The 27,649-nt window shown below is 45.6% G+C and overlaps 1 protein-coding gene, 1 long non-coding RNA gene and 2 other non-coding genes across 9 annotated transcripts in view; 1 reads left to right on the forward strand and 3 right to left on the reverse strand.

Moving 5' to 3' along the window:
• Positions 1 to 27,649, forward strand: part of shank2b (SH3 and multiple ankyrin repeat domains 2b) — a 386,266-nt gene that overhangs the window by 334,071 nt on the left and 24,546 nt on the right. For 2 of the 5 annotated variants that reach the window (XM_075468215.1, XM_075468238.1), the window contains 5 exons: positions 11,818 to 11,953; positions 13,296 to 13,376; positions 19,833 to 19,945; positions 23,254 to 23,359; positions 24,291 to 26,805. In XM_075468215.1, coding sequence (XP_075324330.1) covers positions 11,818 to 11,953; positions 13,296 to 13,376; positions 19,833 to 19,945; positions 23,254 to 23,359; positions 24,291 to 26,805 — 2,951 coding nt within the window. Of the gene's footprint in view, positions 1 to 11,817; positions 11,954 to 13,295; positions 13,377 to 13,484; positions 13,494 to 16,642; positions 16,667 to 19,159; positions 19,199 to 19,832; positions 19,946 to 23,253; positions 23,360 to 24,290; positions 26,806 to 27,649 lie in introns of all 5 variants that reach the window. The other 3 variants (XM_075468249.1, XM_075468229.1, XM_075468221.1) reach the window with 3 other exon arrangements.
• Positions 2,524 to 2,595, reverse strand: trnat-ugu (transfer RNA threonine (anticodon UGU)). Its single transcript has one exon. It is a non-coding gene; the product is annotated as a tRNA-Thr (tRNA).
• trnat-cgu (transfer RNA threonine (anticodon CGU)) lies at positions 3,817 to 3,888 on the reverse strand. The gene has a single exon. It is a non-coding gene; the product is annotated as a tRNA-Thr (tRNA).
• On the reverse strand, positions 5,241 to 7,586 carry LOC142380532 (uncharacterized). Of its 2 annotated transcripts, none has more exons than XR_012769873.1 (3): positions 7,205 to 7,586; positions 6,791 to 7,003; positions 5,241 to 6,617 (listed from the first exon to the last, which is right to left on the reverse strand). It is a non-coding gene; the product is annotated as an uncharacterized LOC142380532 (long non-coding RNA). The 2 variants fall into 2 exon arrangements; XR_012769892.1 differs by having other exon boundaries at positions 7,146 to 7,586.

A 27,649-nucleotide genomic window follows, 5' to 3' on the forward strand; every position in this document is an offset into this window, starting at 1 on the left:
CCCAGGATTGACCCCTGGGGAACCCCACAGGTCACAGCCATTTGGTCTGAGACACAGTTACCGATTTCAACAAAATACTTCCTGTCCTCCAGATAGGACTTGAACCAGTTTGAAGCACGACCAGAGATTCCCACCCAGTCTTCTAACCTCTGTCATAAGATCACATGTTCAACTCAGGTCCAGCAGAACTAAGACTGAGGCTGTGTTCGAAACCGCATACTACATACTACATACTACATACTACATACTACATACTACATACCTGCAAACTGCATACTTCCATACTGCATACGGCATATTCATCGATCAGACAGTATGCAGAGCGTTTACCCACAATGCATTTCGCTCCTACCCGAGCCGAAATCACCGGCCTGAAGCTGATTTCTCTTAAGCTCTAAACTCTGTAAACTTTAGCAACATTTGAAACACTTTCAGGCGAGAAAGTAGTCGTTTAGATCCCCAACGTGTTGAAAACCTGACAAAATACCGGCTATTTACAATTTTGTTCCCACGAATTCTGCGCTACTAAAGCTAGCCGCAGTGAGCTAACGCACTTCCTGTTATTTTCACAAAATATAATACCCGTTGCCTTTTATCATAGGGAAACCCATTACCATACAATTGGTGCTTTTGTTTTGAAAACGGGAAGTGAACCTACCCTCGTTGTAGCTAGCTTGAAACTGCCGTTTTGACAGGAAATGACGATCGGCAACGTCACGTTACGTTGCATCTTGGGTAGTTTGAGTATGAGTAGTAACCTCATGATGCATACCCAACATTTAGAGAATCTAGTATGCATCCGGGAACTTCTGCTTACTCAAACTCGCATACTAACTCAGAAAGTTAGGATGAGTAGTAGGAGAAGTATGCGGTTTTCGAACACAGCCTGAGACTGGTTTGATAATGGTCAAATAAAACTATTTGTACGATGAACAAAGGGAATTTAGCCTTTGGGTATTAAGGGTTAAATGTAGTTGATCATTCAGTTGAAAGCAAACAGAGTGTTTACAGGAAACTGGCTACTCAACACGTCACAGTCAGGCAGATATTCAACCCATAAGAGAGAGGAGTTAGGGACTTTCTCAATACCAATAAGAGAGTGAAAATTGTATGCTCTCACTGACAAATCGAAGGCAACAATTTAAGCGCAGTGACAACAAAGTGTGGATGTGTCAGCAGCCGGAGGGCCGCTGTGTCAGGCAGCGGCTGTGACGCTGGCCCACCCACCGATTGGATCTGTGCCAGTAGGGCAGAGTGCTGGTTAACACTACAAACTATCCATTAGTGTCCTCCTCTCTGCCGCACGGGAGGCTTATCTACTGTGTGCTGTGTTTCCTGCGTTAGGCCACCGACTGACCCGAGCATCACGGTGGATTTCAGGAGTCTGAACGTGTGCGCTTGTTGTTGTTTCCAGGAAAAAGGGGGCTGGAGATGATAAGCTGGGATTGAAGCAGGGCTGCCACTCTCCGTGCAGTGTGTTTGTGTGTGCTCCCTGTGTCTGTGCATGCCCTTACATATGCTATCGTTGTCAGTTTGATTTTCAGCTACATGATTCATCAGTTGAGGCCTCTGAGTCATCAGAATCACCCCTCCCTAAATCCATCGTGTTTCAATCCTTCATTTTCTTCCTCTCGTTTTGCTGCGTCTCTTCAACACTTGGATAGTTTGTCTGAATGTTACTGTATTTAATGAGCCTGCTTTGATGTACTTCAGCTTTCTGTGAGAACAAAACACAGAGAAGTCAGACAGCTCCATGTTGCTACTCTTTATGCGAGCTGACCGTATGCATGAGCGTACAGATGCTGCTCAGCGTGTGTGTGGTTGCACAAAGACTGCGTCACATTTAATTGGTTGAAGTGAAAAACATTATCATATTACACTCAGTGGGGTCACATGGCCCTGAAAGGATCGGATTATTGGCTAAATTACAATCAGACTGAGTTATTAAGTGCATGTAGACACCTTAATCTGACTAAGAACTGGATCGGATGGGATTCAGACCCCGAGATAACTGGGCTGAAAGTCACTCTAAACCTGCTTGTAGACGCTGAAGCTCGTGGTGAATCAGACTTTGCGTTCTGCGCATGCTCCAGATGTTTTCTCGGGGTCGTGACCCGGAAGTCAAAGGAGACGATATTCCTGTTGTTGTCGCCGTCAGAAAGAAACAAACAACGCCATGGAGAATGCTCCGTTGGGCATCGAGTTTGTGCAACAAGCAGCTCATCACAGACCAAATGTAGAGGGACGTAGCTTCATCTGGCTCTGCGTTCTCCATCTTTCTCCAATGCCTGAGTTTGTTGTTGTTGGTGAAGAGGTCAACAGGAAGTGGCTCTATTAGCAACAGCTGGAATGGGTACAGCGCCACCTATCATACCGGGGTATGACACGCTTTGTGCCTCTGATCCCATTCATTCACCGCCAGATATCCAAGGAGAATTACCCTCGCCCAGCTCATTCTTTTTGTAATTTAGCCAATAATCTGATCCTTTCAGAGCCATGTGACACATTTACAAGCTTGGATGAAGGCATGGATGGGGGTTGAACCCACGATCTTTGGTTTACAAGACCAACGCCTTACCACTTGGCCACCATGCCGCTATAATGTAGAGGGCAGTTGTTCTAAAGATGGAGGGAAGAGAAACAGAAGATAGATGAAAAACATTAAATATACAGTTTTAATGATAAGAATGGTCGCTCACGCTCACTCTCCGGGCCTCAGATTGTCTGCAGGAAGAGTAAAGACAATGAAAGTTATTCATAGCTGCTCTGAATATTACTGCATTTTGATATTGAATATTGCACGAGGAACTGTGGCCCCAGAATGGAGAAAGACTTGGTTACCGAATCCAAAAGTCTATTTTACTCAGGAAGCTCTCTGACTGACCTGTAAGTCTCTGAGTAGCAGCCATGATAAGAGCTGTTCTAATTCTCTAAATGCTGAGGAAAACGAGCTCAGATGCTTTCTTAGTTATCTCCTTCAGGATTCACCGGCCCATCCTTCATGAAAGGAAGGAGATAATTCTGTCCCACAAATCCTCGCAGCTCCAATTTCAATCGCAACGCTCCATTATTTTCATCCAGTCGTGCCAACTGTGATTCTTGTGGGATGGAGATGAGGACAGGAGGGTGAGCGTAAGCCGCCTGTTGCAGCACCATATTTCACCTTTTTCAGTCACAAACCTTCACAATAAAGTCATTTTATATGTTATATATTATACCTAATATGATATAAAGATCATTTTCAATGTGATAAGATTGAAATAGACGAGTATCTAAAGCACTTTTCTGGAATATTTATTGAACATTCGTAGTTTCAGTGCTGCAGACACTCAGTTTAATTCCCAGCGCAGCCTGGTTTTTCTTTCCCTAAATCCCAATTTTTTATCTTTAATCTTTCCTGAACTCCACAATGTTTTCCATGAAGTCAAGGAAAAGACGTTGAGAGGTAATTTTGTTTTACTTTTCCAACAGACTCAGAGCTTCCTTAGGAGAAGGAGACGATAAACACTGACGCTTCTTTCCTTTACATCGAGAGGAGTCGACCGGCTCTAATCATGGCTGACACTTAGATACTTCAGGGTCCTTTCTCACAGTCAGGAAGTGGCTCGATTAGCAACAGCTGGAATGGGTACAGCGCCACCTATCATACCGGGGTATGACACGCTTTGTGCCTCTGACCCCATTCATTCACCGCCATATATCCAAGCAGAATTACCCTTGCTCAGCTCATTCTGATTGTAATTTAGCCAATAATCTGATCCTTTCAGAGCCATGAGACCCCACTGAGTGTCAACACACATTAATAAGCTTGGATGAAGGCATGGATGGGGGTTGAACCCATGATCTTTGGTTTACGAGACCAACGCCTTACCACTTGGCCACCGTGCCTCTATAATATAAAGGCTAACTGTTCTAAAGATGGATGGAAGAGAAACAGCAGGACCCACGAAACAGAAGATAGATGAAAAACATTAAAGATACAGTTTTAATGATAAGAATGGTCTGCCGACAGCCGCACCTGTTACGGTGTTTGCTGCTCGGTCTGCACTTCGGTCTGCACTTCGGTCTGCACGGCAGGCAGTGATACGAAGGGAGAGAAAATAGGGCCAAGCGATTGTGAGGTCTGACTTTTTTCCTGGAGAACCATTTTGTGATGCAAATGTATTACTCTGTTGAACGCATATTGTTTTGAGAAGCAAAACGCTTTATTTTTTAAACCCCAGCCAACTAGTCGGACTACCTTCATCAACACCAAAACGAGGCTGGAACTCTGCTCACAGGACGCAGGAGATAGAGCAACAAGCACCTTTTGCACGGTAGCTACACTGAGGCGTCCCGCTCTGCTCTGACAGGCTCGGGTTAGCAGTCTGTCATCGCAGCACAGCTCAGATTATAATTGATTTATCAGATTAGCGGCTGACAGCGAGTCAGGCAGGAAAATTCACATCAGACCAGATTGGATTGAGTGATTAGATTCAGTGCTGGCCGTGCTCAGCTAAATGGTCCGGGTGATGCTTAATGCTGTGGAACTGTTGTAATGGTTATGATAATGATAATGGCTTCTGAATAGGCCCTTCTGCTGAACGCCGGCTTTTGCACGTTATATTTGTGGCGTGTGTGTGTGTGTTGGTGTGCTATTGATTAAACTGTTTATTTTCAGCCGTAAAGCTGCTGGTTCACTGTTGTTTTTCCTCCTTGCGGTTGATGTTTGTGGCCGTCAGACGCCAGCCGAACAGAAAATCCACTCGCTCACTCACTCAATCTCCCAGTAAATCTCTCACATGTGCGATCCATTTGTGTGTCAGTGTTTAATGGCCACATTCACGCTGGAGTCATTGACTGTGGAAACACATCGATAGCACTAATCGTCTGCATGAAACTGATAACGGAGTCATTGATTAGCCTCCCAGAGGAGCAGCTGGAGCAGTTAGTTACAGACGTACGATGGAGCTCTATTAGGATGGATCCTTTCTGTCCTCGTCTCCATTTTTCCTATATTAATCCTGTTAAAATACCAACATTTGAGAGATGCTTTAAGTTCTGAGACTTAAATATGGCTGAAATGAATTAAATTAAAAAATTAGGGCTGGGCAACAATTAGGTTGCACCACCAAAGTGTTTCAGAGGATTTACATTTAAAATGTTTATTCTTTATCAAGTTTCCAAGTAAAGAACTATACAGAAAGGACTTTCTTTTCTTTATTTTTTATTAAAAATAAAATAAAAAGAACAAAGGGATGTAACAGAAACATATATGGTATGTTGGGACATCGACATCTGGGTTTCTTTAAACAATTAAATAAAAATATTAAATGAAATAAACAGACCAAGCAACCTTTTCCTTAGACAGTAGAGCTGTGTATCAGATTATGAGAAAAACTGAAACAAAACAAATAAATCCCAAGAAAATAAATAGATAAAACAAACAAAAATAAATAATTAGGGCTGGGCAACGATTAAAATGTTTAATCTAATTAATCACATGATTTCCCTGATTAATCACGATTAATCGCATTTGTACGCAGAATCCAAAAATGAATCCAAAAGTAGCGTATAGCTTTTAGCATTTAGCTTTATTTTAAATGTGCTGCCATATGAATGAAAGTGCCATAACATTTGTTGTGCAAACACACTTTTAACATCAGCATCTTTCTGTAGTTTTTATGTAGAAGCCTCGCTCCACTGTCTGTTTCCTTGAATGACTTGCTGCTATCAGTTGTGTGTTTTGGCTTTAAGTGATATTTTAGACTGGAACTACTACGCTGAGAAGACAATTCAACTTGGCAGTGTTTACAGATGACTTTGGTTCTGTCGACTCCGCCGTCTGGAAGAACTTTAACATGAAAATGGCCGAGTAAAAGTTCCGTACCCTTCTCCATGTTTGGTGGATCCGCCGATGACTTTCTTTTCCTGTTCCACAGCAGACAGCAGCAGACTTTTACAAAATAAAAGCCTGTGAGCAGCAGACTTTTACAAAATAAAATAAATAATAAAACAGGGGTGGTCCGTGGCGTAGTGGGGTGAGCAGCCGCCACATGTACAGAGGCTATAGTCCTCGCTGCAGCTGGCCCCGGTTCAAGTCCCACATCAGATGGTCCTGTGCTGCGTGTTGTTCCCCCTCTCTCTGCCCCTCGCTTCCTGTCTCTCTGAACTTTCCTATCCATTACAGGCACAAAAGCCCTAAAAAAAATGGAAGAAAAAAAAAACGAACCTGTGTTAATGCACAATGAAGTATTTATCAGCATTAAATAACTAACGAGTTAACGCGATAATGAGTTAACTCGCCCAGCCCTAGACAAAATACTTAATTCATCCCTAAAGGAAGTTATACAATGAAGCGTAAGAAATAAGTAAGTATGAATGTATAAGATGTGCTGATGTTTTTATCTTAAAGTTTTTCCAATGCCAACTTTAATGTATTTCTTTTGTTTTCTGTTGATCTATTTTTGGCATTTTCGGCAGTCTGAAGTAGAGACGCCTCCTCCCAGTGGGACAGGCCCGGAACACCTCCCCAGATAGTTGTCCAGGTGGCATCCTGACCACCTGGAGCGGCTCCTTTCAGTGTGCCGAAGCAGCAACTCTCCTCCGAGCTCCATTACTTTGCATTTATTAGCAGTCTGAAAGTTAAATTAAATGAGAAATTTGTTTTAATCCCAACCATTTTCCTTCGGCCCATCGAAGGTCATACAAGTATATCCAGATGAACCACTTAAAGGGACAGTTCGCCTCTTTTGACATGAAGCTGTGTAACATCCCATATCAGCAACATCATTTATGAACATCTTCTTACCCCCTGCTGCGTCCTGTGGTCCTATGGATGTTCAGCTTTATCCTCACAAATATATAAAATCCTTCTGACTGTGAGGCTGCAGAAAACCTCAATGAGCTCCTCGTGTTAGAATTAGAATTTTCTGCGCTTCAGGTGCTCCTATAATGTGAATTATGATATCTAAAAACAAGTGTTTCTGTCGTTCCAACATCCCTCCAGTCTTAAATGTTCACTCTAAATACAAGAGAGAGGGAAAAATACAGATCAGAGAGAGCGAAAAATGTTCCAAAATGTAGGTCAAATGACATCAGAGGCACAACTACCAACTCCTTCATGGTGTCTAAGCTCATTGAGTAAAAAAATTTAGCATATTTACAAAAGAAAACATGATAAGATGTGAGCCCCTGAAGACAGAGATGTGAGCAGCTTTCTTACACCACGTCGTCCCTGTCGTGAAAAGCGTCCTGGTTCTTTGTGAATCCTCTCTGCGGCGGATCCAAATAGGCTTTGGCAGAAGAAACGATTCGCGAGTGTTTGTATATTCACGTGAGTCTGTGTGTGAGTGTGTGAGTCCATCCTTTGTTACGTAACACAGTAGAAAGCAGATTATATAAGGCTGCATCTATAAGGGAACGAGCATGAGGTCATGCTGAAACAGCTGTCCGAGTGTTTCTTTCTAATCACTAAAACCTACATTGTCGCTGCGCCAGTGTTTGTCAGATTAAAAGCCGAATTAAAGAGCTCTCAACTCTGGCTCTCTGCCCTCTTCTGTCCCTTTCGTCCCGTCCACCGGTCCACCGCGTCGCTCCGGGCCGGCCTCGCTGTCATCTGACCCCGCCTCCAACCTGTCCGGAGGAGGGGAGGCGGGGCCAGAGGAAACCAGAGGAGATGAGAGGAGCAGTCCAGCAGCGCTCGGATTCAATTAGACGAGCAGTAATGAGATCAAAAAGCATCCACGAGGGCATGCGTGTGTGTTTGGAAGCAGAAAATGTTTGAGTGTGTGTTCATTTGCACGAACAGCACGGGGGGGTGGATCCAGGCTGTATTACAATATGAGCTGTGCGCAGTCTGCTGGTGACCGTGACCTCCACGAGGAAACACACACAAGCCCTTTAAAGGGACAGTTCGCCTCTTTTGACATGAAGCTGTATGACATCCTATATTAGCAACATCATTTCTGAACATCTTCTTACCCCCTGCTGCGTCCTGTGAGCAGAGTTCCAGCCTCGTTTTGGTGTTGATGAAGGTAGTCCGGCTAGTTGGCTGGGGTTTAAAAAATAAAGCGTTTTGCTTCTCAGAACAATATGCGTTCAACAGAGTAATACATTTGCATCACAAAATCGTTCTCCAGGAAAAAGTCAGACCTCACAATCGCTTGGCCCTATTTTCTCTCCCTTCGTATCACTGCCTGCTGTGCAGACCGAAGTGCAGACCGAGCAGCAAACACAGTAACAGGCGCGGCTGTCGGCAGGCTGCAGCAGGCAGTGATAGGAAGGGAGAGAAAATAGGGCCAAGCAATTGTGAGGTCTGACTTTTTCCTGGAGAACGACTTTGTGATGCAAATGTATTACTCTGTTGAACGCATGTTGTTTTGAGAAGCAAGACGCTTTATTTTCGTTACCCTAGCAAACTAGCCGGACTACCTTCATCAACACCAAAACGAGGCTGGAACTCTGCTCACAGGACGCAGCAGGGGGTAAGAAGATGTTCAGAAATGATATTGCTGATATGGGATGTCATACAGCTTCATGTCAAAAGGGGCGAACTATCCCTTTAATGCGAGCTGCTGCCACCCGAAAAAAAAAAAAAAAAGTAAAGCAGCTTTGTCCGGTTGTCTTTGAAGGCAGGGGCCGTGGATCTCCATCAGGAATACAGCAGCGATGGAGATTAGCAGAAGCGCTAACACCTCACCTTCGTCTCATTTGCATTTCTAAGGCCGCTTTAAATGGAATTTCTTAGCTTTTTATTGAAGTCGTCTTAGTGATGAAAGACTTTGTCTTCAGCATAAAAGTGAGAAGAAATCTAATTTCAGAGATTGAACTGTTACTCACCTGCTCTGACAAAGAACACATAGTTAACTAACTTTCATCACGACGGAACACGCAGCAGAGCCTCAGACATCATCGGCCGGTACTGCAGGCCTATCACAGATATGTCGTATCAGCTTAATCATTCTGGGGGGGGCGTTGGGCCTCTGCTTCCTCCCTTTCTCTGTTAGACAAAACGCTGAGAATAGTTTTACTGTGAGGATCCATCTTTTAACATTCTTCTCTGCTCTGCTGAGGAGTTGAAACTGTGTGGAAAGCTTTCTGCCTCGCCCTGAGATCACATGTCGCAGCTGTAGCATTATTTGTTTGGGAAACGCTGGACGTCCCATTACTCAGTGGGGTTACATGGCACCGAAAGGATCGGATTATTGGCTAAATTACAATAAGACTGAGTTATTGAGTGCATGTATACACCTTAAAGGGACAGTTTGCCTCTTTTGACATGAAGCTGTATGACATCCCATATCAGCAACATCATTTCTGAACATCTTCTTACCCCCTGCTGCGTCCTGTGAGCAGAGTTCCAGCCTCGTTTTGGCGTTGACGAAGGTAGTCCGGCTAGCTGGCTGGGGCCACAAAAATAAAGCGTTTTGCTTCTCAAAACAATATGCGTTCAAAAGAGTAAAACATTTGCATCACAAAATGGTTCTCCAGGAAAAAGTCAGACCTCACAATCTCTTGGCCCTATTTTCCCTCCCTTCGTATCACTGCCTGCTGCCGCCTGCCGACAGCCGCGCCTGTTACGGTGTTTGCTGCTCGGAAGCAGGGGACTGCTCGGTCTGCACTTCGGTCTGCACAGTTTACACAGCAGGCAGTGATACGAGTCTGGAACTCAGCTCACAGGACGCAGCGGGGTAAGAAGATGTTCCTAAATGATGTTGCTGATATGGGATGTCATACAGCTTCATGTCAAAAGAGGCGAACTATCCCTTTAAACGGACAAGAAATTGGATCGGATTCAGACCCCGAGATAACTGGGTTGAAAGTCACTCTAAACCTGCTTGCAGACGCTGAAGCGCGTGGTGAATCAGACTTTGCGTTCTGCGCATGCTCCGTTGTGCATAGGGCTGAGCAATTATATCGATACTGCGATATATATCGATATTTCGTTTCTCGATAAAGTATCGATTTTAATTTTTTTTTAAATTTTTTAAAGCAAACTCTATTGAAAAGTCAGACGTTACAACTAGTGAAAACACAGAACATTAATATCAAACAATACAATGCCAGGGAGTGACATTATACAAAACTGTGATAAATTAGTTCATAAAAATGTTATATAAAGTGCACAGCTCTCACGTTTGTGACATGTTCGTTTGTTTCTGTTTGTCTGGCGGTGTTTTCCTTCCGTTTCAAAGGTTGGATAACCAGTCCAATCAGCAACGATTCATGTCAAATCACACTGTCCCTTTTTTTTTAAGAAAATTATGTAAGTGTATGGAATCGAATCGTATGGAATCGTATCGTATCGAATAGTATCGAATCGTATCGTGAGATTAGTGTATCGCTGCAGCCCGAGTTGTGCATCTCGTTTGTGCAACAAGCAGCTCATCACAGACCAAATGTAGAGGGATGTAGCTTCATCTTGCTCTGCGTTCTCCATCTTTCTCCAATGCCTGAGTTTGTTGTTGTTGTTGGTGGTGAAGAGGTCAACAGGAAGTGGCTCTATTAGCAACAGCTGGAATGGGTACAGCGCCACCTATCATACCGGGGTATGACACGCTTTGTGCCTCTGATCCCATTCATTCACTGCCATATATCCAAGGAGAATTACCCTTAATAACTCATTCTGATTGTAATTTAGCCAATAATCTGATCCTTTCAGTGCCATGTGACCCCACTGAGTCATCTAACAAAGACCTGTTTGCACCTTCGATAGGAACCACAGAGGGTCAAAGGGCCGAAGCCTCCGGGGACACGTCTGTCCATCATGAACATGTCGTGTTTTCAACAATAAAGTTTGTACAAGTTGAACATAAAGAACAGGTTGTTCGGATATATGGGGAAAAAGTCGTATCACACTTTTTTATATCAGTTGATATCGACATGTATATCGGGTCCATAACTGTCAGCATCCACTTGAACCCCTTATTTTCCACTCTGCTTATTGGTATCATCTCTTTAACAACACAATAAGCTGCATGTGTAACATCTCGGTGTCTCTCAGATGTTGTGTCACACGGCGCTGAATGAAGCAGACTCTGTGGTCTTCTGCTTATCGGGGGAAGATTAGCACCTGTTCCGGCTGCATTGGTAAACGTTTGTATCCTCCGGTCTTCAGGTGATGAAAAAGATTAGCGGTGTTCCCCGTCTTTGTCCGACCATGTGCTCGACATCATTGGCAGGGCAACCAAAATACCTGCACACCACCGAACTGTTCAGGCCCTTCTTATCAACAATGTCATCCCTTCAGCTTTGGGTTGCGTCTTTCCACCTAGGGAACACTCGTTTTCTGTTTTAATACGGCTGCTAGCATGGCTCTCTTCCAGCCACGTGATTGGCTCAGCGCGGCGCAACTCTCGTCATCATTGGCTGTTTCTGTTGTCTGTGAAAAGATGGACGAATGTAATCTATGGAAAGGTATATCGACCATGTTTCACATCTCTATCGAGGAAAAGTTCCAGCTCTGGATATATGACTGTGTGAATGTTTCAAACAACGCGTCTTATTAAGAAAGACTGTCACAAACACTCCTGCTTCCCTATTTTTTTGTGGCTTCCTGGTTCTTTGTCGAGTGTTTTCAGATATTTGGACAGTTTACAACCCTCCTCAGTTCTGACCCTGGCTGGGTAATAAACCTCGGTTTGTGGGCCTTTAGAGCAGGTTATGAAACTCTAGTGTGAAATGTTTGGATTTGGTTTCATGCACAGCTTTGATGTTTTTGAGATATCCAGGTAGGTTAGATGCTTTAAATGAGCTAAACATGCCCAGATGTTTTCCGATTAGTTCAAGCTAATGGTCATCTGTTAATGGCTGAACCTTTTTGTGTGTGTGTGGCAGGTAAACAAGGAGAACGTGGTGAAGGTGGGCCACAGGCAGGTGGTCAACATGATCCGCCAGGGAGGCAACCGGCTCCTGATCAAGGTGGTGACGGTGAGCCGGAATCTGGACCCCGAGGACACGGCGCGCAAAAAAGGTACGACGAACCGAGGGTGAAACTTCTCCGGATGAGAATCTGTGAAGGGGGGGACACATCCTGACTGACAGTGATGTTCAGATGCGGGTTAGAAAATAGAGTAATCATTTCATTGGTGCAGAATGGAGCAGAAAGCTTCAGGTCGTCCTCCTCACCCGTCCACCGGGTTACCACAGTAGCCTAGAAGGGACAAACCAAGCACCGGCTTTAAAACAGGGAAGTTTGCGTTCCGTTCCATTCTGCAAATAATAGACGTGTCACTATATCCTGCACGCCAAAGTTTTACATGAATAATGGACAAACGGCAGTTAAAGGGACAGTTCGCCTCTTCTGACATGAAGCTGTGTGACATCCCATATCAGCAACATCATTTATGAACATCTTCTTACCCCCTGCTGCGTCCTGTGAGCAGAGTTCCAGCCTCGTTTTGGTGTTGATGAAGGTAGTCCGGCTAGTTGGCTGGGGTTTAAAAAATAAAGCGTTTTGCTTCTCAGAACAATATGCGTTCAACAGAGTAATACATTTGCATCACAAAATGGTTCTCCAGGAAAAAGTCAGACCTCACAATCTCTTGGCCCTATTTTGTCTCCCTTCGTATCACTGCCTGCTGTGTAGACCGAACAGCAAACACCGTAACAGGCGCGGCTGTCGGCAGGCGGCACTCGGCTCACAGGACGCAGCAGGGGGTAAGAAGATGTTCATAAATGATGTTGCTGATATGGGATGTCATACAGCTTCATGTCAAAAGAGGCGAACTATCCCTTTAACAAAGCTGTCATTAAAGGCAGCACTAATTGTTTTAAGTTTGAATTCATCTGCTTGTTTTTATTCGAATTTTCATGATTATTTAGTGAGATCAATAAAATATACCGAGTGCATCTTTCCAGGATGGAACAAGATTTCTTCAAGGGTTCAAATTGTGCAGATAACTGCGTCTGGAAGTCAGCTGATTTATTTTAATGAGCCTTAAATCTGTGTTCAGCACACCGACCAAACTGTAGAACCAGCAGAAAATCTTCCGGGGACGCACCAAACTGAGACCCGTTTGTTTGTTGAAGTGTATTTGAGCTAAAATGAAGGTTATTTTCCTTGAACACAACATTCATAAGGCTGGATTAACCTGCATTTGTTTACTTTTCAGAATTAATAATTATCGCTCAGATGGTTTTTGTCCAGTTTTGCACGTTTTTCTGTAACTCGCTGAATCTATCAGACATTCCAGAGGTTTGTAGTTTGGGGTTTGGAGGGGAACTGAAGGGTTGAACGAAGTGAATTTGCAGCACAGATGTTCCACAGAGCGCTGGCCTGTTTCCTCCATCATCTCTGGCTCTGTCTCCCGCAGCTCCTCCACCCCCGAAGCGAGCCCCCACCACGGCCCTGTCGATGCGCTCCAAGTCCATGACCTCTGAGCTGGAGGAACTCGGTAAGAGCGTCTCGGTTTGTTTTCCCACATACGGCAGCTTCAGAAGGTCCGTGTCTAACAGCAGGTCTTTCACCTTTCTCTCTCATTGGTTGGTTAATCCCTCCATAGTGGATAAAGGTAAGCGGTTAACGCTGCGCCTCCTTTTTTTGCCTGACTGCAACATTCAGCTCCTGAATGAGGCTTTTGCTCTTCGTTTTGCTTTAGTTTGACTTTATTGAAAGAAGAAAAGTGCTTTTCCTGCCCTCCTCATCTCCTGCCCTCCTTTACAGTCATGCATGAAGGACTTGCACCCGAACCCCTGCACCCATCAGCTGCTGCTGCCGCTGCTGCAAGGAGCTAATTAGAACACAGACATGATGCTAGTGTGAAAGTGCCCCTTGTTTTTGGTTGAGTTATTGGTTTTATCTGTGTGTGTGTGTGTGGTTAGCCCCTGTGCCTCGCATTGAAAACGCTGTGTCATCCTAACACCTTCTGACACATCTGATAAGTCAGCGATTCTGAGATGATAAGATCAGAGGAAGAGGGGAGGAAAGAAGGTTAAAAAGAGAAGGAGGAAGGAGAGAGAAGCCTCTCATGACTCAGGAATAGTTTAGTTAGCAGATGTTTGCTCCGCTTCACGGTGAAATTAATGCAGCTGTCACATTGGCCGCATTCGGACAGAGACGTTCTAAGAACGCAGTTCTGAGAACTGTCCTTCTCCAGGGGAACTGTTTCAGTCTGCATTCCCACATGAGTCGGACCTGATGGGGACTGATGCGACGCAGCCGTCTGCGACAGCGACGTGTTACTTTAGCGCCGCATTCAACAACAAAACAGAACAAAACAAAACCCGGGAAAAGTAAGGAGAGAAGAAAAAACACCACCAAGAAGCTAACATAGGCTGTGTTCGAAACCGCATACTACATACTGCATACTCATCGATCAGACAGTATACAGAGCGTTTACCCACAATGCATTTCGCTCCTGCCCGAGCCGAAATCAGCCGGCCTGAAGCTGATTTGCCTTAAGCTCTAAACTCTGTAAACTTTAGCAACATTTGAAACATTTTCAGGCGAGAAAGTAGTCGTTTAGATCCCCAACGTGTTTCTTTGGCAAAGAAATAAGGAAGTAAAACGGAGAGAGTAACCAGGGAAGCTTGGCCTGTTGAGACTGCATCTGTCTCTGTTTCGTCTGTTAAATCATCAAATAAGTAACACATTATTACCTGGTGATGGTGGGATGAATAAAGATAGAGAGTGTTCTGAGCATGCACGCCTCCCCCGTGGCTGAATAAAACCATCCTGGATCTGTTGTAAATGGGCTCCAGCTCCACCTTAAGTGAAATTTTCTGTTTGAAACCGTTACTTTTCAGGTAAAGGGGCCATTCATCCTCCACTGAGACAGTATTTTACAGCTTGGACGGTCCGTGCTCCGGCTCTTCTGCCGGTTCCTTTCTGTTCTGTTAGTTTCTGGATATTCTCACAGCTAAAAAAAACTCCTCAGCTGTGACAAACAGACTCGTGAAATGAGTGAGAAGTTAGATTTTCTGAGTTCTGTATTTGCAGCTGCATTCCACTCTTTACTTGAAACATCTGCAGCAGTGTTTCCCGGACCCCCCCCGATCCCGAAGGCACGCCGCCCTGCACGGTTTCCACGTCTCCCTGATTCAAATGAACGAGTCTTCGTCTTTCGTCTTCAGCCTTCTGCAGAGCTCACAGAGCTGACCCATTTCTTTGAATCAAGTGTGTTGGAGCGAGAAAACATGGGCAGCATGCAGGGCTGTGCGCCCTGAGGACCCGGGGTGGGAAACAGGCATCTGCAGCACTGTGGAAAGGTCTTCAGCCACCCCTCATTTCTGTGCATTTCCACAAAAACAAGAAAAACCTTCAGAATTTTCCAGTGAAAACATGGATCTAAACCCAGAATCTGAGGCAGGAACAGAGTTTCTGAGCAGCTTTAAAGTGAACATCTGCTCTGAGCTCCTCTCAGACGAGCTTTCTGTCCTTTCTTTAAGGAGTCTTCAGGAATAGTTCTCCAGGCTTCTTGAAGGACATCCCAAAGCTCTTCTTTGGATGTCGGCTGCCTTTTTGTTCCGTTCTCACGCTGCTTCGATAATGTTGAGGTCCAGAGTCCAAAGAAAAGCTTTGAGAGACCTTCAGAAAGCCTGAAGAACTCAAACTTTAAAAACGTTGATAGAAAGTCTTGCTGCTTGGAAGCAAAATAAAAGAAACTAGAAGCAGCCGTTCCTGCGAAACAGCAGTGAGAATGCTTATGAGCTGAATGGGGATAGCTGAACATGCTAAAAAAGCTGAAAATAGTTCAATTTTAGCAGTAAAAACTGTTGCTAAGGTATTGGTTGAAGGAATTTTGTGATTTTTGTGTACTACCAAATTTAACATTGGAGTGAGTCAGAGAATTTGAGAGGTTGATCTCGGTTGAAGGCTCATAGCTGAAATTCTGTAAATGTGAGCTCTTTAGTAGTTACATCGGCTGAAAGAGGACAAATTTTCCTACATTTTAAGGTATAATTTGTTTCTGTCAGTTAAACTGTATGAAAGTCAGAGGAATTTGTTTGAAAAAACTGAAAAATTTGAAACTTATCAGCACGCACTCAACTGTGTTCTCATTCATAAAAATCAAGAAGGAGCAAAATGTTCATGTTTTTAAAACTGTTATATTTCAAAATTGGCTGAAGATTTGAAAAAGCTGAAACAATTGGTAATAGCTGAATGTCTTGTGACCCATTTAAAGTTTGAATAATGTCTCCAGCTGAAAGCATGCAGAAACAGTTAGGTTGGAAAGAGGAAGATGATTTTAAGAGCTGAAAGCAGTTTCCATTCATTTGAATGACGGGAAATTTTGAATAAAAGTTGAATATCTTAAAAAGTGTAAATGTTAAAAACACCAAAAATGATAGCATGAATCTGCCGAAAGAGCTGAACGTTTTGATACCCAAATTGTAGAAATAGCTGAAAGTATGCAGGAGTAGTTAGGTGCCGAAAACTGGCGGAATTATAATAATAAAGAGAAACAGGAACTTAATAGTGAGAATGCCTTAAAGCATTCTCACAATGAGGAGCGGATGAAGACGTTTGCTCCTCACTGAATCGCTTCATGTTAGCTGTGGGATGCTGCAGGAGGACAAAGCAAACGAATATTTTTGTTTTTTGCACACATTAAAACAGCTAAAAATGATCCTGGAAAGTTTGTTCCCCTCCTGTTAGATGGATTGAGGTTGTTGATGTGCTCTGAAGACTCAGAAATGTTTTTATCTGTCACCTCTTAAGCAACTCTAAGGAAAAAGAAGGGTGGTAAGTTACTGTGGGCATGTTTAAGTCTGATTTATGTCCTCCCGCACCCCACTGTGATGAACTAACAGTGTTTATTTTCTTTGGAAGCATTTGATTTGTCTGACTGGCTCCTGCAGACAAACCACACGGTGCTGCACCCGTATTATAGCTGCATGGTTTCCGACTTGTTTCTGATTCCAGCTGTTCTGAACGTCACTGTGATGTAAATGTTGTTGCTGCATGTTTTAATGTCGTCGTGATGTCAAACGGAAAGATGTCTCCTCGATTCAGCATCACCGTTTTATACGTCTTCTTCTTCATGAGTCAGCTCGGGGTCTGCGCCGCTCACAAGCTGATTGGTTCTGCTGTTAAAGGGGCGGTTCACCTAAAAGGAGCGCTGCAGAATCTGAACTGACCTCCAACCGAAAGGGAGAAACTTTTGGATTTATTCCTGTTTATGTGCATCTTAAACCAAAGCTTATTTATGTTCATCTCAGTACAGCCACATATTCTACCATATTATCATTTTACATTATTATTGCCAATTATTTTAGATTTAAATATATTTTAACTCATCATTAAGAAGATTCTATACTCCAACAGAAATCTGTTTATTTAACATCAGTTCTTACTTTACATTTCCGTCCGTCCATCCATCTTCTTTACCCGCTTGATCCAACTGTCGGGTCGTGGGGGGGGCCGGAGCCGATTCCAGCGGTCATCGGGCAGGAGGCGGGGTTAAACCCTGGACAGGCCGCCACTCCATCACAGGGCCACACAGAGACAAACCAGACACACACCCACGGGCCTAGGGACCATTTTAGAGTCACTAATAAACCTAACATGCATGTTTCTGGACGGTGGGAGGAAGCCGGAGAGAATACACGCACACACGGGGAGAAACGCCCCAGGAGGGGATTGAACCTGTGAACTGTGAGGCGATGGCGCTAACCACCACACCACCGTGCAGCCCCACTTTACAGAAAAAAAACGATAAATTCTAACTGATATATCTATAACTTAGGCTTGTGTTCACCACGTGAGACGTAACGTTAATCACTTTTACATGCTCAGTAGCTGCAGATTTTAAGGATCTAAAACGTGTAAATAATTTATTTAATTCTGTTTAATTATTAGGTAAATGTTTTCTTTTTTTTATATCAGCGTATGATAGCAGTACAGCACACATTGATTTCTCAGGACCCTCAACACCAACAGATTCAGATCATTTTTATTTTAAATGTGACGTATACGGCTTGGGGATGGGGACAGATTGGCATATTCTTAGAGCCCCGCTCACTGAATGAAAGTGAGAATCACGCCCAGAGACAACATTTAAAGCCATCTATTAGCTAAAACTTTCTCAGGAACATATAGATGAGCATTTTAGGGGCTTAAAGGGATAGTTTGCCTCTTTTGACATGAAGCTGTGTAACATCCCATATCAGCAACATCATTTATGAACATCTTCTTACCCCCTGCTGCGTCCTGTGAGCAGAGTTCCAGCCTCGTTTTGGTGTTGATGAAGGTAGTCCGGCTAGTTGGCTGGGGTTTAAAAAATAAAGAGTTTTGCTTCTCAGAACAATATGCATTCAACAGGGTAATACATTTGCATCAGAAAATGGTTCTCCAGGAAAAAGTCAGACCTCACAATCTCTTGGCACTATTTTCTCTCCCTTCGTATCACTGCCTGCTGCCGCCTGCCGACAGCCGCGCCTGTTACGGTGTTTGCTGCTCGGTCTGCACAGCAGGCAGTGATACAAAGGGAGAGAAAATAGGGCCAAGCGATTGTGAGGTCTGACTTTTTTCCTGGAGAACCATTTTGTGATGCAAATCTATTACTCTGTTGAACGCATATTGTTTTGAGAAGCAAAACGCTTTATTTTTTAAACCCCAGCCAACTAGCCGGACTACCTTCATCAACACCAAAACGAGGCTGGAACTCTGCTCACAGGACACAGCAGGGGGTAAGAAGATGTTCAGAAATGATGCTGCTGATATGGGATGTCATACAGCTTCATGTCAAAAGAGGCGAACTATCCCTTTAATAACTGTTTGAATGATACGGGACAGCTCTTATTAAATAGCGTTCACACTGTTGGTGAAGCAGAGAATGATGTTAAAAACTCAGCAGAAATCAGTAAAAAAAACAACAACTGTGTGACGTCTTTTATCAGCTGCTGTTGATAAAAATTCCACCGACTTCATGAGGAATCACAAAACATTTGACCGACCGTGTGTTTGTGCATGTTAGTTTCAGTAAGTCGGTGTTGGTTTCATCCTTTTCTGTGTGTGTTTTCCTGCGAGGAGGAGGCGAATGTTTCACTCACAGAGAGGTTTCCAGGGCAACCGTGCTGCATGTTGTGCGGTTTATGCTGCATCTTCGGTCCACACCGGGAGGCAGATCGGACAGAGAGGGGAAATGTGCATCTTTCTGCTGTTTTGTGTGTCCTTCTGACTGTAGCTAAGGTCATTGATGGTCTTTCCTCCCCTTCTCCTCTCCTCTGTGTGTAGATGCGCAGAAGAAGAGGATTGTTTTCCAAGTCACTCTAAGTAATCACTACCTTAATGCATGGAAGCTTTCTACATCCTGCTCAGAGGTAGCAAGGGAGGCGACACACAGTGACAGGGCAGATCAGGGCTAGCATGTAGCTTCCCTGAGCTAAAACCCTGGTTCGGTGGACTCTTAACACAGGGTATCATCACACACCAGTGGGAAAGTTCAGATCTGCCAAATTTGCCGTTGAGGCCTCCCCCCCCCCCCATGTTGCAGGCTCAAAATAAATAAAATAAAATAAAGATAATGGCAAACTTGACAGACTCCACATCCTTTGCTTGTTTTACATTTAATGAGGGAGTAACTCTGAGACTTGGATGATGCTTCTGAGTCGGCTGTTTGGGAAAAAGCTTGCACGGCTTCCAAGGCTGGACACATTTCATCAAAGTCTTCATGCCCTCCCCCCTCCCCGCTCTTTAAAGAATTACGTTTTTTCAGTGTTTCCCGTCTCAGTTTCACCCGCAGCTCAGTGTGGAAGCACATGGGAGGGCCGCTGTGAATGACCAGCTTGTGTTTGACCCATCCGGGCCTCACTGCGACTGTGCTAGTTCAGCCCTGCCCCCCCCCCCCCCCCCCCCCCAACCCCCGAGGTGTCGACGCTCACGGATTACAGCTCGGTTTGTCTTGCAGATAAAGTCGAAGAGATGACGCACGCCCAGAAGGCCTCGCCCGTGGACATGAAGATCGCCACAATCAAACCTCGTCCGTCCAGTCGCTGCTTGGTGACGCCCACTGATATGAATGTAAGGAGGCGCACAGAAACCTTGTTTTGCTAGTTTTTAGGGGTCCAAGTCGTGAACCTGAAGCAAGTTGTTCTGCTTCTGTTGACATGATGATAATTATGTTCTCCATTAGTCTTCAGGTTCAGACTTTTTCTCCATTTCATTTACACTCAACTTTGTGTCTTTCCAAATGTTAAAGGGACAGTTCGCCTCTTTTGACATGAAGCTGTATGACATCCCATATCAGCAACATCATTTATGAACATCTTCTTACCCCCTGCTGCGTCCTGTGAGCAGAGTTCCAGCCTCGTTTTGGTGTTGATGAAGGTAGTCCGTCTAGTTTGCTGGGGTTTAAAAAATAAAGCGCTTTGCTTCTCAGAACAATATGCGTTCAACAGAGTAATACATTTGCATCACAAAATGGTTCTCCAGGAAAAAGTCAGACCTCACAATCTCTTGGCCCTATTTTCTCTCCCTTCGTATCACTGCCTGCTGCCGCCTGCCGACAGCCGCGCCTGTTACGGTGTTTGCTGCTCGGAAGCAGGGGACTGCTCGCTCTGCGCTTCGGTCTGCACAGCAGGCAGTGATACAAAGGGAGAGAAAATAGGGCCAAGCGATTGTGAGGTCTGACTTTTTACTGAGTTTTTACTGTTTTATGTGGATAAAATAACAGAAATATCTTGCGTGCTGTGTAGACCGTGCAGACCAAAGTGCAGACCGAGCAGTCCCCTGCTTCCGAGCAGCAAACACCGTAACAGGCGCGACTGTCGGCGGGCGGCAGCAGGCAGTGATACGAAGGGAGACAAAATAGGGCCAAGAGATTGTGAGGTCTAACTTTTTCCTGGAGAACCATTTTGTGATGCAAATGTATTACTCTTTTGAACACATATTGTTTTGAGAAGCAAAAGGCTTTATTTTTTAAACCCCAGCCAACTAGCCGGACTACCTTCATCAACACCTAAACGAGGCTGGAACTCTGCTCACAGGACGCAGCAGGGGGTAAGAAGATGTTCAGAAATGATGTTGCTGATATGGGATGTCATACAGCTTCATGTCAAAAGAGGCGAACTGTCCCTTTTAATGCTTAAAAAGAAAGCACTTGGACCCCTAATTCTCGGTTTTTTGAGAGTGTTCCACCTCTCTGGCTGGTGGGGAGGTTTAGGTTTCTAAGCTGTTGTTGGGACATTTTCACATATCACATGTGAGACGATAAAATCTGCCTTTTGCTGAGCTGCATGAAGCTCCTAAACTTCTACCTCAGACCAAATCCAAAGTAAAATCAATTTTATTGATCTCGGCATCTGATCAGGACGCCTCCTGGTCGCCTTCCTTGGAGGTGTAACGGGCACGACCAACTGGGACAAGCCCCCGAGGTCGGCCCGGGACTCGCTGGAGAGATGATGGCTGTGTTCGAAACCGCATACTTCCATATGGCATACTCATCGATCAGACAGTATGCAGAGCGTTTACCCACAATGCATTTCGCTCCTGCCCGAGCCGAAATCAGCCGGCCTGAAGCTGATTTCCCTTAAGCTCTAAACTCTGTAAACTTTAGCAACATTTGAAACATTTTCAGGAGAGAAAGTAGTCGTTTAGATCCCCAACGTGTTGAAAACCTGACAAAATACCGGCTATTTACAATTTTGTTCCCACAAATTTGGCGCTACTAAAGCTAGCAAGGTGAGCAACGCACTTCCTGTTATTTTCACAAAATAAAATACCCGTTGCCTTTTATCATAGGGAAAGCCGTTACCATACAATTGGTGCTTTTGTTTTGAAAACAGGAAGTGAACCTACCCTCGTTGTAGCTAACTTGAAACTGCCGTTTTGACAGGAAATGACGATCGGCGACGTCACGTTACGTTGCATCTTGGGTAGTTTGAGTATGAGTAGTAACCTCATGATGCATACCCAACATTTCAGAGAATCTAGTATGCATCCGGGAACTTCTCACTTACTCAAACTCGCTTACTAACTCAAAAAGTTAGTATGAGTAGTAGGAGAAGTATGCGGTTTCGAACACAGCCTATGTCTCTGGTTTGGCATGGGAACGGCTCGTGGTCACCCTGGATGAACTGGAGGAAGTAGTCGGGGACACTGATGTCTGGGCCTCTCTACTCTTAAAGGATAAGTTTTCTGGCATAAAATACATTAATCTACTCACCGATAACAGTTTGGTGAAAGTCGGCGTCCTTCGGAAGATATTTAGATCACTGGAGATCGGCGTATATCCATATAACGGGAGAGAACAGGGCAGAGACAATACAGCTTCTAAATAAGGCGTTTATCAGTCTTTATTTCACCAATACTTTAAGACCAATGAATGAATGAACGCGTACTATTGCACTGTTAGCTCAGAGCTGCCGTGTTGTTGTTATTAGGGGCTATCGGGGGGGCTTATAGCTTTCTACACACGCATCTACTGGGATGAGGTCATCAACGCGCCGCTGCAGCACAGCTCATTCACTTCGTGCTCTGTGACGGTCGGCTAACTTAACACAGAGTTTGCTGCTGCTAGTTTTGTGCAACATGGCAGGATATTTATCAGATTTTGACGACGTGGACGACGACTTTGAGTACGACGGACGTCCTTACCGGAGTGAATGCACGTCTACGCACTTATTTGTTTCCTAAATTGTCTTCCCATTTGTCTAGGTTCCTAACTTACTGCACTTACTCTAGCACTAGTTATGCTCTTAGCTGTTTGGTTTTGGAAGGAAATGCACTTATGATTTCTTGTGAACTGAAGTTCTTTTGCCTACCGATGTGGAACACACTTATTGTAAGTCGCTTTGAATAAAAGCGTCTTCAAAATGACCGTAATGTAATGTAATGAGCTGTGCTGCAGCGGCGCGCGTCGATAACGTCATCCCAGTAGACTCGTGTGTAGAAAGCTTCCGATGTGCAGAACCTACTTTGGGTTCAGGTCAAGGTCAAGGTCACTTTTATTTATATAGCACCTTATAACAACCTGGGTTGACCAAAGTGCTTTACATTAATAAATAACAACTCAGGTGTCACATACCTGACACTCCCCTCCCCACATGGTTTCACAACTATTTACACTGTGAATCATGTGACTAAAACATGTTGGTCAGGTGGGGAAATGACTCACAGGTGAGAAGGTGTGACCTGAATTAATCTCGAGGTGTGAATGTCCTGACAGCAGCTAACGAGGCCGAAACTCTCTGAGCTGAAGAATCTGCTCGGACCACCATCATTGCATCTCTGATCGCTGTGCTTTGATGCTGCCAATGTTGGTCACAGTCATCAGAGAATGAATGAAAAGTGTGTATTTCTTGTTATGTGAACAACATTCTGATTTTCAGTCCATGTATCACGACCGCCAGGGAGTAGCAGTGGTGCCGCCCACTGTGCCGGGACCCTTCCTGGGCTTACCTGAGAAGGGCACCATAAAGAAGCAAAAGTCCATAGGTACGATGTATGCACAGTGAGTGTGTCCGTGCACGAGGATGTGTGTGTGTCTCTGTGTGTGGCAGCTACTTTATGCTCTTAGCTTGTCATAATATCCTATAAATGCACATAGGACTTGCTCCGTGTGCTCTTGCAATATTGCAGCTAATTATAGATAAATGAGAGTGATCCAGTCAGCAAAGTGTGCTTTCAGGCAATAATATTGGAGGTCATTAAGCATATGCTGAGACTTCAGTCTCACTGCAGAGCTGGAGAAACGTCATGCAGGCTAATGTTACCCTCAGCTCCTTTGATTTGCCGTGCCATCATCTTTCCAAACAGACGATGAGGTTGATGGAAACACACGGCAGTATGTTCTTGTTTGGCAGCGTTGTGAATTAATTACTTACATTCATTGTCTCACAATTTACGGTAGCTGTGCAAATGAAAGAAACAATGTTAATGGCACAAGCAAGCGTCATCTCCAGGCATCTGCAGGCTGACTGGTCGTCTTCTCCCTTATATTCCCAAAGAGCTGGTTTTATATCTGAATGTCAAAACATTTCTGAGGAGCGATGCGCAGTTATATTCAACCCTTTTTCAGCGTACACAGCTCCATAATTGCTGCATTAGTCCTGCACAGATTTAAATTCAGCACTCTGTATATCCGTGTTTTTCCTTGCCCTAATTTTCCATTTTCAAGATTTAATATCAGGTAATTTGTCGGCTTAATTCACCAGAAAATTCCAGATTCCTGCAGCAAACGGCAGCTTCTATTCACGTCTATGTGGTGCTTGGAAAATGTCAGTAATGGCCCCGCTTATGTAGATAAAGGCTGAAAGAGAGCTCACATCACGAGCACATTATTGTGTGGAACTCTGTGGAAATAAAAAGAGGGGATGTTTCCCTCGGGTCCTCACATAATTTTTTCTTTTTGCTCCATTTCCCGAAGGTACATCGGAGGATGAGAAACTGGGATTCCTCACGCCTCCCCTGCTCAAGTTCTCCCGCAGTCTCTCGATGCCTGACACCTCAGAGGACATCCCTCCTCCCCCGGCCATTTCACCCCCTTCACCACCTGCCTACAACTCAGCTGCTGGCCCGACATCCAAGAACTACAGCACCACGCGACCGAGCTTCGCGCAGAACTCGCCAAACGCAGTGACGACCATCAGCCAAAGTAGAGATGTCGCCACGTTGAGACGTGGCTATTTCCGACAGAGCTCCGAGCATTTTGAGAGCACGCGCACTCGAGGGCGCACGCCGGTTCCCGAGAACCCGTACTCTGAGGTCGGCAATAAGAATTTGTACGTGCCAGCGAAACCCGCCAGAAGGAAGGGAATGCTGGTAAAGCAGCCCAATGTAGAAGACAGTCCAGAGAAATCGTGTCACATGCCATCAGGCCCCTCGGGCGCAGTTTCCATGCCCACTACGCCTGTAGAAAGGACGTGCTCCTCCATCCCCATCCCCACCATCATCGTCAAGGAGCCCTCCACCAGCAGCAGCGGCAAGAGCAGCCAGGGTAGCAGCATGGAGATTGAACCCACAACCCCTGAACATCCGCCTCTCACACCTACCGTTGGCGGAAGTGGAGGTTTGCGACCCGAGGACCCCCTCTCGCTTAACAACCCCTTCGCAGCAGCCATTGCTGGGGCAGTGCGGGACCGCGAGAAGAGGCTAGAGGCCAAAAAGCACTCCATTGCCTTCCAGTCAGTAGACATCGGGGATGATGAATTGAGCAGTCCCACACCAACCCCTCGTCTTCGTCAATCCAAGTCCATCGATGAAGGCATGTTCAGCAGTGATGAACGCCTTCGAAGGATAATGGCCCCCCCTTCGGCAAAGCTCGGACGCCCAGTTGGTGGCGGTAGTGGCAATATGACAGACTTCAACACCCCGGAGCCCACAGTGGTTCGGGAGCCTCTGAACACTAGAACAGGCCAGTGTCCCAATCTGGACAGTCCCGTTAGCCTCCCAGCCACTCCCCCCAAGAGCCACTACAAGGCCAATGGCACCTACCTCCACCCGGTCACTGGCAAACCCTTGGACCCCAACTCACCACTCGCTCTGGCACTGGCAGCACGCGACCGGGCCATGAAGGAGCAACAGAACCATCCTCAGAATCAGTCAACGAATCCCCCTCAGGTTCAGCAAACCCCCAAGCACGAAGCCCAGTCTCTTCCTCCTCAGCAGACTCACAAACCAGACCTCAACCAGCCGCTGTTTATCGACACCAAACTACGCTCTGGGATTGAGACGAGTTTTGCTGCGATCTCTACGGCAACTATGGGAAGGCCAGGCCGCGGCGGCCTTCGGAGGCAGATGACAGAACAGAAGTACGAGTCCGACGGAGCACGGGTAGAGCGCAAGCATCAAGCCGTCGAGGAGAGGAAAAGTGCCCCGGCAGATGTGGCAGACACATCGCAGCCTAAGTCAGCTGGGCTGTTGATGGTCCACACAAGCACAGATGCAACGAGCAACAAGGCGAACAACCAGGAGGTGGAGGTTCAGGACAGCAACCAGCCGTCCGAGCTGAAGGACCCCAACCAGCCTGATCCTCGCAATGCTCCCACCCTCTCTGCCAATCAGTCTGCCGCATCACGGAGAAGGACCGTTCCTTTAGGGGAATCCTTGGACGAACCCGTAAAACTGCCCTTCCGCATCCCCCCTCCTCCGCTGGCTTCGGTTGACATCGACGAGGAATTTGAGTTCTCGGAACCCCTCCCCCCACCGCTAGAGTTTGCAAACAGTATTGACATTCCCGATGACCAGGCCAGTGCCATCGCAGAGATGCTGCAGCTGCAGAGACGGAACGGGGGACCCCTACTTCCCCCTTACCACCCACATGCTCCGCCCCCCGTCGCCGACCCCCACAAGCGGGTTTTAAACAGCTTGCCACCTTCATATCCGCCCGTTCCACCAGACCCAGAGTCTGGGGTGGGCGACTCGGGCATCGAAGAGGTCGACAGCCGCAGCAGCGGGGACCCTCAGCACATGGAGACCACCAGCACCGTTTCCAGCATCTCCACCCTGTCGTCAGAAGGAGGCTTCTGCGACAGCGCATTGGAGAGCCTCTACGCCACCGCAGACGGGCATGCCTTCCTGGTGGATCGGCCGCCCGTTCCACCCAAACCCAAAGGCAAATCCGTCATCAACAGAACATCGTTTTATCACGACGCCCTCATCGAAGAGCCCCCGGAGTCCTACGGGTCGCCGCCTCAGGCCCCTCCCCCTCCCCCCTCATCCACAGAGCCTCCAAGGACTCCTTCTCAAAGGACATCCAAGTTGTGGGGCGATCAGCCCCCCGAGCTGCGCAGCCCTCCGTCCACACCAGACACCAAGAACACCGTGATCACCGAGCTGAGCTCCATTCTGCAGCACATGAATCGCGACCGGCCGGCCAAGCCAGGAGAGAGCCTCGACTCCCCCACAGGGTCCAGAGGGGGCTTTGGAACCAGGTATGAGAGGTCAGCACCTAAACTCAGGATTCCAGAAACTTTCTTTGTGTTATTTTGTTGTGTTCTGTGTGATACTTCAAGTTTTCCAAGTCCAAATATCATTCACTTTTATGGTCGACTTGATTCAGTGAATAATTTGAGAAAACTGATAACGTCAAACAGAAAAACCATCAATGCAACTCATTGCTGCTCAAGGTGGCAACTGTTGGATCAGAGGGTTCACTTAGGCTGTGTTCGAAACCGCATACTGCATACTACATACTGCATACTCATCGATCAGACAGTATGCAGAGCGTTTAACCACAATGCATTGCGCTCCTGCCCGAGCCGAAATCAGCCGGCCTGAAGCTGATTTCTCTTAAGCTCTAAACTCTGTAAACTTTAGCAACATTTGAAACATTTTCAGGTGAGAAAGTAGTCGTTTAGATCCCCAACGTGTTGAAAACCTGACAAAATACCGGCTGTTTACAATTTTGTTCCCACGAATTCGGCGCTACTAAAGCTAGCCGCAGTGAGCAACGCACTTCCTGTTATTTTCACAAAATAAAATACCCGTTGCCTTTTATCATAGGGAAAGCCATTACCATACAATTGGTGCTTTTGTTTTGAAAACAGGAAGTGAACCTACCCTCGTTGTAGCTAGCTTGAAACTGCCGTTTTGACAGGAAATGACGATCGGCGGCGTCACGTTACGTTGCATCTTGGGTAGTTTGAGTATGAGTAGTAACCTCATGATGCATACCCAACATTTCGGAGAATCTAGTATGCATCCGGGAACTTCTCGCTTACTCAAACTCGCATACTAGTAGTAGTAGGAGAAGTATGCGGCTTAGAACACAGCCTTAGTTTTTCC

This window comes from Odontesthes bonariensis, chromosome 1 (genome assembly GCF_027942865.1).
Source record: "Odontesthes bonariensis isolate fOdoBon6 chromosome 1, fOdoBon6.hap1, whole genome shotgun sequence".
NCBI classification, from domain to species: domain Eukaryota; kingdom Metazoa; phylum Chordata; class Actinopteri; order Atheriniformes; family Atherinopsidae; genus Odontesthes; species Odontesthes bonariensis.